The sequence below is a fragment of the Heptranchias perlo genome, chromosome 37, assembly GCF_035084215.1.
Source record: "Heptranchias perlo isolate sHepPer1 chromosome 37, sHepPer1.hap1, whole genome shotgun sequence".
NCBI lineage: Eukaryota > Metazoa > Chordata > Chondrichthyes > Hexanchiformes > Hexanchidae > Heptranchias > Heptranchias perlo.
In genome coordinates, this window is record NC_090361.1 from 10,805,180 (window position 1) to 10,815,272 (window position 10,093).

The 10,093-nt window shown below is 48.4% G+C and overlaps 1 protein-coding gene across 1 annotated transcript; it reads right to left on the minus strand.

The window, feature by feature from the left end:
• Positions 1 to 987: 987 nt before the first annotated feature.
• On the minus strand, positions 988 to 7,741 carry LOC137304502 (regulator of G-protein signaling 5-like). Its single transcript, XM_067973125.1, has 5 exons — positions 7,582 to 7,741; positions 6,789 to 6,899; positions 5,925 to 5,986; positions 3,467 to 3,633; positions 988 to 2,521 (listed from the first exon to the last, which is right to left on the minus strand). The coding sequence occupies exons 1-5, from the start codon at positions 7,623 to 7,625 to the stop codon at positions 2,354 to 2,356; spliced, it is 552 nt and encodes a 183-aa protein (XP_067829226.1). The 5' UTR covers positions 7,626 to 7,741; the 3' UTR covers positions 988 to 2,353.
• Positions 7,742 to 10,093: the final 2,352 nt, after the last annotated feature.

A 10,093-nucleotide genomic window follows, 5' to 3' on the forward strand; every position in this document is an offset into this window, starting at 1 on the left:
GTCTGTCTATGTGTAATCCCTATAGCTCTGTGTCCGTCTTTCTTTCTGTGTTTATCTCTGTCTGAATTTGTTTGTTGGTGTCAGCAGTGGCTCAGTTGGTAGCATTCGTCGCCTCAGAGTCAGCAAGGCTGTGGGTTCAAAGCCCCACTCCAGAGACTGTGAGCACAAAATCTAGGTGGACGCTCCCACTGCAGTGAGGGAATGCTGCACTGTTGGAGGTGCTGTCTTTCAGATGAGATGTTAAACCAAGGTCCTATCTGCCCTGTCAGGTGGATATAAAAGATTCCATGGCACTATTTGAAGAAGAGCAGCAGAGTTCTCCCTGGTGTCCTGGACAATATTTATCCCTTAACCAACATCATTAAAACAGATTATTATGTCATTGCTATTTGTGGGACCTTGTGTGCTGTGTTTCCCACATTAGTGACTCACACCTCAAAAGTACTTAATTGACTGTAAAGTGCTTTGGGACGTCCTGAGGTTGTGCTATATAAATGCTAGTTCTTTAACACTGTTTCTAGAGGAGCGATTGTAGGCCTGTCGGGTGGGCGGGCAGGCGGTCAGCACAGCCTGGGAGGCTAAACCCTCCAATTTCCCTCTCCCTTCCCGTAGTCCTCTGAGCAGGCAAGAGAGAGACAGCCATCGGAAACTGGCAGGGTCCTTCTTTAAATATGCAGATGAGGTCACCAGAGCCTGACGGCTATTTTAACTTTGGTCTTGAGTGAGGAAGGTCGCAGTGATTTCCTTGTCGGGCCCAACCTAGCGGGAAGAGGCCCAAGAAAGTAAGTCTTTTAACTTTTGAGAGAGAGAGAGAGAGATCAACTCTATCCCATCCCATCCTGGGGTCATTCTCCATCTGCACTGAAACAAGTTCCATTACATTAATCTAGATTTTATCTATTAGCATGAACGACCCTGCCATTCCTCGATGTGGGGGTGTGATGTATGCTCACTTTCCACTGCAGACAATGAGAGGTGACCACAACACAGAGGTTAACGTGCATTATTTATTTCAAAATCATATAAATTAACAGCTACCGAGGAACATGGTCCAGGAGTGCACTCTCTACGATAAATCCTTTGTACATATATCCGGTTGCAACAGTTTGCAATGTGTTGATGTGTTGTCTCCATCACTGACCCACACCTCAACATGGCCGCTAGAGTCGCCAACCCTCCAGGATTGCCCTGGAGTCTCCAGGAATTGGAGGTTAATCTCCAGGACTCTGCTGCGAGCAAAACACCCAGGAGAAAAATCACAGGGGCATTAAAAAAAATTGTGTAGTTTTTTTTAAATTTTCTTTGAACACTTGTTTATTAGTTATCATCGAATATTTACAGCGCAGAAGGAGGCCATTCAGCCCATCGTGTCCGTGCCGGCCAAAAATGAGCCACCCAGCCTAATCCCACTTTCCAGCACTTGCTCCGTAGCCCTGTAGGTTACGGCACCTCAGGTGCACATCCAGGTACTTTTTAAATGAGTTGAGGGTTTCTGCCTCTACCACCCTTTCAGGCAGTGAGTTCCAGACCCCCACCACCCTCTGGGGGAAAAAAATATTCCTCAGCTCCCCTCTAATCCTTCTACCAATCACTTTAAATCTATGCCCCCTGGTTATTGACCCCTCTACTATAAAAATATAGGAATTGGGAGGGGGAAAATGTTTGACAGTCACGAATCATCCAATTGAGTCTTTAAAGAGTCTGTTCGCTTTGCAATTGGCCTGGGAAGACAGTGTGTCATGAGGATGAACGTGTTGGATAGACCAATAGCGGGAGGGTGGGGGGCGAGGCAGTGAGGTGGAGGGGGCAGGAACATGTGACGAAACCTCCAGGAATACATCCAACCAGAGTTGGCAACCATAATAGCCGCTGAGGTGTTCAGCCAACTGCCTGAAAGATCTACAGCGCAGAAGAACTGATTTCCTGCCTCAAAATGGAGGACCAATTACCTCAGTACTGTGTTAAAGCATTTTTCTACAATAAAATATTATTGACAGTAGGGGTAATTTGACCTGACTGCCCCCTGGTGGGAAACTGAAGGGATTTTTATACCCCATCCTGATTTTACCTTCCACTGAAGTCCCACTTGGGGGAGGGGGGTTAGGTTAAAATTATCCCCAATATCTTGTACTTTTCTCTATAACGAGGCACGTGTCTTACCAAAGTAGGCCTGTGCATCTCAAAATGGCAGCTGAGGTGTCTCGCATATTTGCCTGAACAAAATAAATATGGCCCACAGTAAGTGGCTAAAAGTGGAGAGAATATTGAGAAGTGAAATGGAAGCTGGGCCATAAAAGCTCCTGACTCAGCAGGATGTAGCTTAAAGGACCTAAGTCACGACAGGAAAAGCCATTTATATGTATTTAAGTAATTCCCAGAAAAAGTCCGATTTCAGGAACCTGGGAAAGGAATCTTTCTCCATCAAACTGTAGGTTCTCTCCTGGGCCAACTCGAAGCAGGAAGTGGTTGGGTCAGCCAGGTTCTTGGTAACAATTTCCCTGGTCAAGGAGTCAAGGTTGACCTGAAAAAGAGGGAATCACATATCAGAAGGGGGGAAGCGATGACGACATCAGAGAGATGAACACCATCGTTTCTTTAGGCATCGACGAACGACTTTTAATGAAATGACATTCCGCACTCCTAGTTTTTTGGATAGGAGTTCAGAGTTCAAGAGAGAGTCACATGCACGTAGGGAGGGAGGGAACACAGAAAATAAAAGCCTAGAAATTACCCGTTCCAATATTAACATGTTTGAGTGATATTCATTTGTCCACTATTTTAGTAGACGTGTTGAAATCAAGTTTACACCCACATAAAAACAGAGGTTAGAGGGCCATCTGAACTCATTAAATATTCATCCAATATCACCAGTAGTCATTCCAAGGTTATAGGGACACCCCAACAGTGTCCAGACCCAGATGAACCTGACAATTATATCCCAGTTCAAAAGTTCACCTTGAGGTTATGATTTAAAACACATCTATAACAGTGTTCCCCGATTCTTGCTACTGTTCATCACTAGCAACAGGCAACATTGATGGATTCCTGGCCCCAGGCACTGTCGCTGGAATTATGGGGTGGAACTCAGGCACTGGAGTGTGATCACTCTGGCATGTGAACCAACGGGAGCGTGAACGAGCTAGGGTGTGAACAAACAGGATTGTGAACAGACGGGGGTGTGAACATGCTGGAATGTGAACAAACGGAGATGTGAAGATACAGGTGTGAGCGGACGAGAATGTGAACAAACGGGGCCATCTGGAATTTCCAAATCAAAAGTAGAACCAGAGGCACAACCACTTCTAAAGACTTGAGTGGCATCAAGGCAATTCCGGGATTCGGAATGGGTTGGGGAAGAGGGGATACACCATACAAAAATATTTAGGGGGGGACAAAAGAACTCTTTTCAACCCCCCCCCCCCCCTCCACTCCTTCCCCAATGGTTGCACCGATGGTTACAATCTACCTCCTTAGGGGCTTGGACCTCGACGAATTCGTCGTAAATCTTCTGGGCCTTGAGCGTGAGCTTGGGGCCGGCCTTCATGTTCTTGTACTCCTCGCAGGCGAGCCAGAAGTCGATGTTCTCCTCGCTGAACTCGGAGCGCAGGAACGCGCGGAACGCAGTCACGCCGCCTGAAACGGTGATACCATTTCTCTATCATTTTCGTTCCTTCACCTCTCGCCGAAAATTCCACCCCGAATCTTAAATCATTAACCTCCATTTTCCCTGTAACTTTTCTGTCCCTTTTCTTTTAATTTTTCTCCAAATTCTGGCCTCCTGCGCATCCCCGATTTTCATCGCTCCACCATTGGCGGCCGTGCCTTCAGCTGCCTAGACCCTAAGCTCTGGAATTCCCTCCCTAAACCTCTCCAGCTCTCTCTCCTCCTTTAAGACGCTCCTTAAAACCTACCTCCGTGACCTCACCTGCCCTAATATCTCCTTATGTGGCTCGGTGTCAAATTTTGTTTGCTAACGCTCCTGTGAAGCGCCTTGGGACGTTTTACTACGTTAAAGGCGCTGTGTAAATGCAAGTTGCTGTTGTCTCTCTCTTCTCTTCCTCTGCCTGAACCTGACACCTTGCAGCCAGGAGCTGGATGCATGACCTCCTTTCGAGGCTGCCTATGACCAGCTGCCAGATCCTTCTCGCTAAGACTTTTCCTTCCCTTCCTGCCCGGCAACAACAATATTTATATTGTGTCTTTGACGTAAAATTTGTCGGAAGATGCTTCACAAATAGGCTGAATGTCTCGCCAACTTTTTTCAATGAGGAAGAAGTTAGGAATATTCGGAATAGGAGTCGGCCATTCAGCCCATCGAGCCTGTTCCGCCATTCAATTAGATCATGGCTGATCTGTACCTCCACTCCATCTACCCGCCTTTGCTCCACATCCCTTGATACCCTCACCCAACAAAAATCTATCTATCTTAGTCTTGAAAGTTCCAACTGATCCCCAGCATCCACAGCCTTTTGGGGGAGAGAGTTCCAAATTTCTGAAACAGTGCTTCCTGATTCTCCTCCTGAACGGCCTGGCTCTAATTTTAAGATTCTGTCCCCTCGTTCTTGATTCCCCCACCAGAGGAAATAGTTTCTCCCTATCGAATGCTTCTAACATTTGGAACAACTTGATCCGATCCCCCCTCAATCTTCCAAACACAAGGGAATACAAGCCAACTTTATGCAACCTGTCCTCATAATTTAACCCTTTAACCCCGGTATCATCCTGGTGAATGTGCGCTGCACTCCCTCCAAGGACAATACATCCTTCCTGAGGTGCGGTGCCCAGACTTGAACTCAGTACCCCAGATGGGGGTCTGACCAAGACTCTGTACAACTGAAGCATAACTTCCGCACCCTTTGTATTCCAGCCCTCTGGTGATAAAGGCCAACGTTCCATTAGCCTTTTTGATCGATTTTTGTACCTGTGCACTAGCTTTTAATGAAAGCAGCGTTTAGTGACACCACCTGGTGTAACTAACAAGATGTGTAGTCGTACCATCAGGAAGTGAGGGGACCATAATCACCCATCACTTTGCCTGGAATGTGTCATTTGATCCAGTCGACACTCCCATGTGGGACTGTACAAGGGGCCAGACTACACAGGGTGACAGGAGTGTCGGGGGGAGTTTAACCACGGAACACCTTTGCATTCTAACATGTTTTCGTCGATGGGAGCATTGATTCTTCGAAGCAGTCTGACAAAATCTAAATAGCAATCCAATGTTTCTTGCGCCAAGTCAACGTACAAGGGGCATCGAAGTGACTCTGCACATCTCGACTTCTCGAACGCTGTGAGAAGGGGGAATGGTACAGGGTCGATGAATGAGAGCTCGACAGTGTCTAACGCTTCAGCGCTGACACTCGGGCCGGGCCTGAACGGCTGAGCGATGTCGAGCGCCCGGGGGCGTCATCGGCCTGGCGGCAGCGTCAATATTCACTCCGTTAGGAAATACTCCGCGATGTGTCAACTGGGTCACAGCGGCTGGACCACCGTCCAGTGACTCCTGGTGGGAAGTGTGTGATTGGGTGGGTGTTGGGCGAGGGCCTGATTTGGGTACGTCTGCGAGGCCCGCCACAGTCAAATAGCCTCCCGCCACTCGCTGCTTGGCCTCACATGTAAAGAATGCTCATGAGGGACCAGCGGGGTTGGCTGCAGGAGAGGAGGGTGGGAGAATGTACCCCAGGGGGATTCAGTCCTCAGGAGAGGAGGGGGGGGAACCATGTGCCCCAGGGGGACGCAACACCTTCAGGAGAGAAGGGGGAAAATCATCTGATCTGCATTTGAACTAAGAAAATATTAAACAATGCAGTTGCGGAGTCAGTGGGACAGGCATTGAAAGGATAATTGAATCCAGGAGGCTCAGTCCTGCACATCAAACATTTCCTGGTGATAAATGGCTCAGAGCCAGTGGAACTGATGCTTACGTTTGTTAGCCAGAAGCTTCTCGAAGAACTGACTTCCTTTCACTGCGTCCTCAGAGCTGGGCCTGGAGGGGTGAAGACAGGAGACTGAGAACACATTCACGTTAGTATCTCACGTACAGCCTCTGGAGTGAGAGCCCCCCCCCGCTGACTCTAAGCACGAGATGAGTTTCGGGGAGTGTCGTCCCGCACTGGATCCCCGCCCCCCCAGTGAATCATCGCCCCTCACTCGCAAAGTGGAAAATCCCACGCTGGTGCGGTAGGAGGCGCTCTTCTCAAACAGGGGCAGATTCTCCCCCGTTTACCCAGTGTGCGGCTGAGCCCAACAGACTGGGAGGACCCAGGATTACGTCCCCGGCCTGTGAGTCTGCTGAGCTCAGCTGGGGCTGCAGTTGTGGCCACAGAGCCCCTGGGCTACGGAGCGGGAAAGAAATCAGGCAGGAATCCTGCTCCTGATGGCTGTCCAGTGACCCCTACTTGAGGAGGGTGTGTTAATGTGTGTGTGTGTTTGTGCGTGTGTATTTGTGTATGGGGAGGAACGAATGCTTCGATGTGATGCCCCCGCAGTCGAATATCCATATTATAGGCTGACATGATGTTTGACCACTTGGGTGAGGTATTGAAGGTTGGTTGACGCCTGTGAGCTGTACCCCAGCAACGGTCAACACCTTCAGGAGAGATGGGGAATAAGCTGCCCGTCTGTAACCCCGAAACTATGAGTGGGGCCGCATGCTGGCGGGAGGAGGGGGCTGTCTGGGGTCTGCTGGCCCAGGTCTCCACCCTGTGTCTGTGTGTGCACCTGCTCCTGTGTGAGCCTGTGTGTGTCTGTGTGTGTGCGACTCCTGGATTCTTTTCTTGTACACTCACTTAGTCGTTCTTGTAACTTTTTCATGTTTGACGGGAGAAACGCTGTCACAGTCACTGATGATTTTCGATTTGTGCAGGAAATGTCCCAGATGAAACTTCATCTCTTTGGCCCTGCAACAGAGAAAGATAGAGACATTCCCACGCGTTAGTGACGCAGCATCAAAGAGCAGAGATAAACCGAGCTGGCACCCAGTGACTGGGCTCTCACATAAAGAATGGTTCCATTGGGCAAGATGCCAGAGGATGGAACTGTACAGGGGGGAGTCAGTGAGCCCAGCTATGCCCACGTTTTATCACGGCATTCTCTATTGCTGCCATGTCAAAGTGTTTATTCTGTGGCCCATGCAAGGAGCAAACACCAAGCACGCAACCAACACAGGGAGACGCAGCAGCTAATTTGCAAGGTCCCACAAACAGCAAATGAAATGATAATCTGTTTTAGTGATAAATATTGGCCAAGACACCAGGGAGAACTCCCCTGCTCTTCTTTGAAATTGTGCCCTGGGATCTATTACATCCACCTGAGAGGGCAGATGGGGCCTTGGTTTAACATCTCATCTGAAAGACGGCACCTCAGACAGTGCAGCACTCCCTCAATACTGCACTGGAAGAGTTAGCCTGGATTAGGTGGTCAAGTTCCTGGAGTGGGACTTGAACCCATGACCTTTTAGTGGTCAGTATGCTACCCACTGAGCTAATACTGACATAGTCTATACCAACTGACCAATTGTGCCAACTGCACCAACCGTTCATACCAACTGCAGCTGAAGAGGTAAAAAGGAAAGGCAAATACCTCTCGATGCAAGTGCTGGGCAAGGCAGCCAAGCCCCGACACATCTTGACCGCTGATTGTTTCTAAGCTTCAGGAAAATAAAGTTGAAACAATCTTCTGGCTGAGATTCCGTTTCAAGACACGTCCTTACTCAGCGCCAGTCTGGGTGTCGCAGCTCTGACTGAAGCTGAGGGGACAGAGATATATATACACAGCAGGGCTCCGATAAGGGGGAGTGGCTACCAGTCCATGTCAATCAACCCTTCAACCCTCACAAAGAGCCAGCTGACATTTAGCAACAAAGCTTCTGTAGAATGAAAGGATGGGGACATTCAGAGCCAGTGCCTCAGTGGGAATGAGATTGAAAGATATCCTGACATAATTCCTTTCCACGGCTATTGAGCGAGCTGTCAATTAACAGCATCTGTTGTGTTTATTACAAGATACTCTGTACAGTTTCCATTTACAGATTAATTTCTTGATTACCTGAAAATGAGGGAACGATGAGTCCTGAGTTATCTAAAGAAAAACTTAACCCTTCATGAGCAGATGTGTGAGGACTAAACTATGGTTGACTGCCCCTTGTCTGTCTGTAACCGAGAGTGAACAGCCTGCTAACTCCAGTATCTTTAGAGCTGGAATAAATGCTGTCGTCAGGACCGGGTGGCACAAAGGCGTACTGCGATTGTGCACTAGAATATCAATGTGAGCCACTATCGACTGGTGTAATGGAGTGGGTGACCCTCACACTCCCCCTGGTGATCGGGTTCAGCCTCTCCTCAGCACCTAGGTATCAGTGGGTAGCACTCTTGCTGAGTCAAGAAGGTTGTGAGTTCAAGTCCCTGCTCCAGAGAACTTGAGCCCCATAATCTAGGCTGACACTTCCAGTGCAGTACTGACGGAGTGCAACACTGCCGGAGGTGCTATCTTTTGTATTAGACATTAAACCTTGAAGTAAAGTGGGAGGGGGCTTATGTGGAGCATCAACACCGGCATAGACCTGTTGGGCCGAATGGCCTGTTTCTACGCTGTTAATTCTATGTAAACCGAGGCCCCGTCCGGTGGATGTAAAAGATCCCATGGCATTATTTCAAAGAAATTCTCCCCAGTGTCCTGGCCAATATTTATCCCTCAACCAATATAATTAAAACAGATTATCTGGTCATTATCACATTGCTGTTTGTGGGACTTTGCTGTGCGCAAATTGGCTGCTGCATTTCCTACATTCCAGCAGTGACTAACTTCAAAAGTACTTAATTGGCTGTAAAGCGCTTTGGGACGTCCTGAGGTTGTGACAGGCACTATATAAATGCAAAGTTCTTTCTGTTTTATACATCACTGCACGGTACAGCCTATTGGGACCTCTGCGCTGTCAGGCTATTTGATCATGTGTTAACAAACTATTCAAGGGGACTTTACCCATTTGCCCATGTAATCTCCTATTCTTATTTGGCCATGTTTCCATTTTATTTCTATTTAAGACTTTTCTTTGCCAATTTCCCCTCCCTCGCACTTCCCTTGATGACCCTGATCCTTGCTGGGCTGCGTTTCCATGGGAACCGGCTGCCCTCCGGTACCTCGTTACAGTGGCGGTCAATCCCGGGTGAGCCGTGGCAGTGAATTCCAGCACGCTATTCGACCATAGTGTGCATATCCTAGCCGAGCTCGATCCTGCCTTCACTCAGTGTGCATACGCGTGCACACACACACGCACACACACACACAATTCCCAATGGGACTCACTTGATAGCCATCAGGAATGAGAATCCCAGGAAAACCGAGGCCATCCCTTCTTGCTGCATCCGTGGCTCAGTGGTAGCACTCTCAACTCTGAGTCAGAAGGTCATGGGTTCAAGCCTTACTCCACAGACTTGAGTACATAATTTAGGCTGATCCTTCAGTGCAGTACTGAGGGAGTGCTGCACTGCCGGAGGTGCCGTCTTTCAGATGAGACATTAAACCGAGGCCCCGTCTGCCCTCTCGGTTGGATGTAAAAGAACCCACGGCCACAATTGGAAGAAGAGCAGGGGAGTTCTCCACGATGTCCTGGGCTGATATTAATCCCTCAACCAACATCACTAAAAAACAGATGATCTGGTCATTATCACATTGCTGTTTGTGGGACCTTGCTGTGCACATAATGGCTGCCACATTTCCTCCATTACAATAGTGACTACACTTCAAAAAAAGTATTTTATTGGCTGTAAAGCGCTTTGGGACATCCTGAGGTCGTGGAAGGCGCTATATAAATGCAAGTTCTTTCTTGCATCAGCTGAGACCAGTTAACTCAGCACAGAACGGGGACTGATGTTTTTTTTTGCATTTCCACAAGAGAGCCTGCATCCGACCTCTGAATATCAAAGACATCCCTCTCCAGTGAGCTTCAGTATCACAGAGTTTCCATTGAACAATAACGGTGTCCCGTTGAGTGAAGTGAACACTTGCTCCTCGACTCATCGGTTCCGTAACACATGCTTCAAAGGCGCTGACAGACAGAGCCACAAAGAGAGTCAATCTCAGGTACAACAGGCTC

Bases quoted from the DNA above. Each gene is read 5' to 3' on its own strand.
- LOC137304502 (XM_067973125.1), bottom strand. From the start codon at position 7,625: ATGTGTCGGGGCTTGGCTGCCTTGCCCAGCACTTGCATCGAGAG. The intron at 5,987-6,788 runs GTGAGTGTACAA...TCACCCCTCCAG, and splicing joins AAAGTTACAAGAACGACTAA to GCCCAGCTCTGAGGACGCAG. The intron at 3,634-5,924 runs GTAAGCATCAGT...TCACCGTTTCAG, and splicing joins GAAGCTTCTGGCTAACAAAC to GCGGCGTGACTGCGTTCCGC.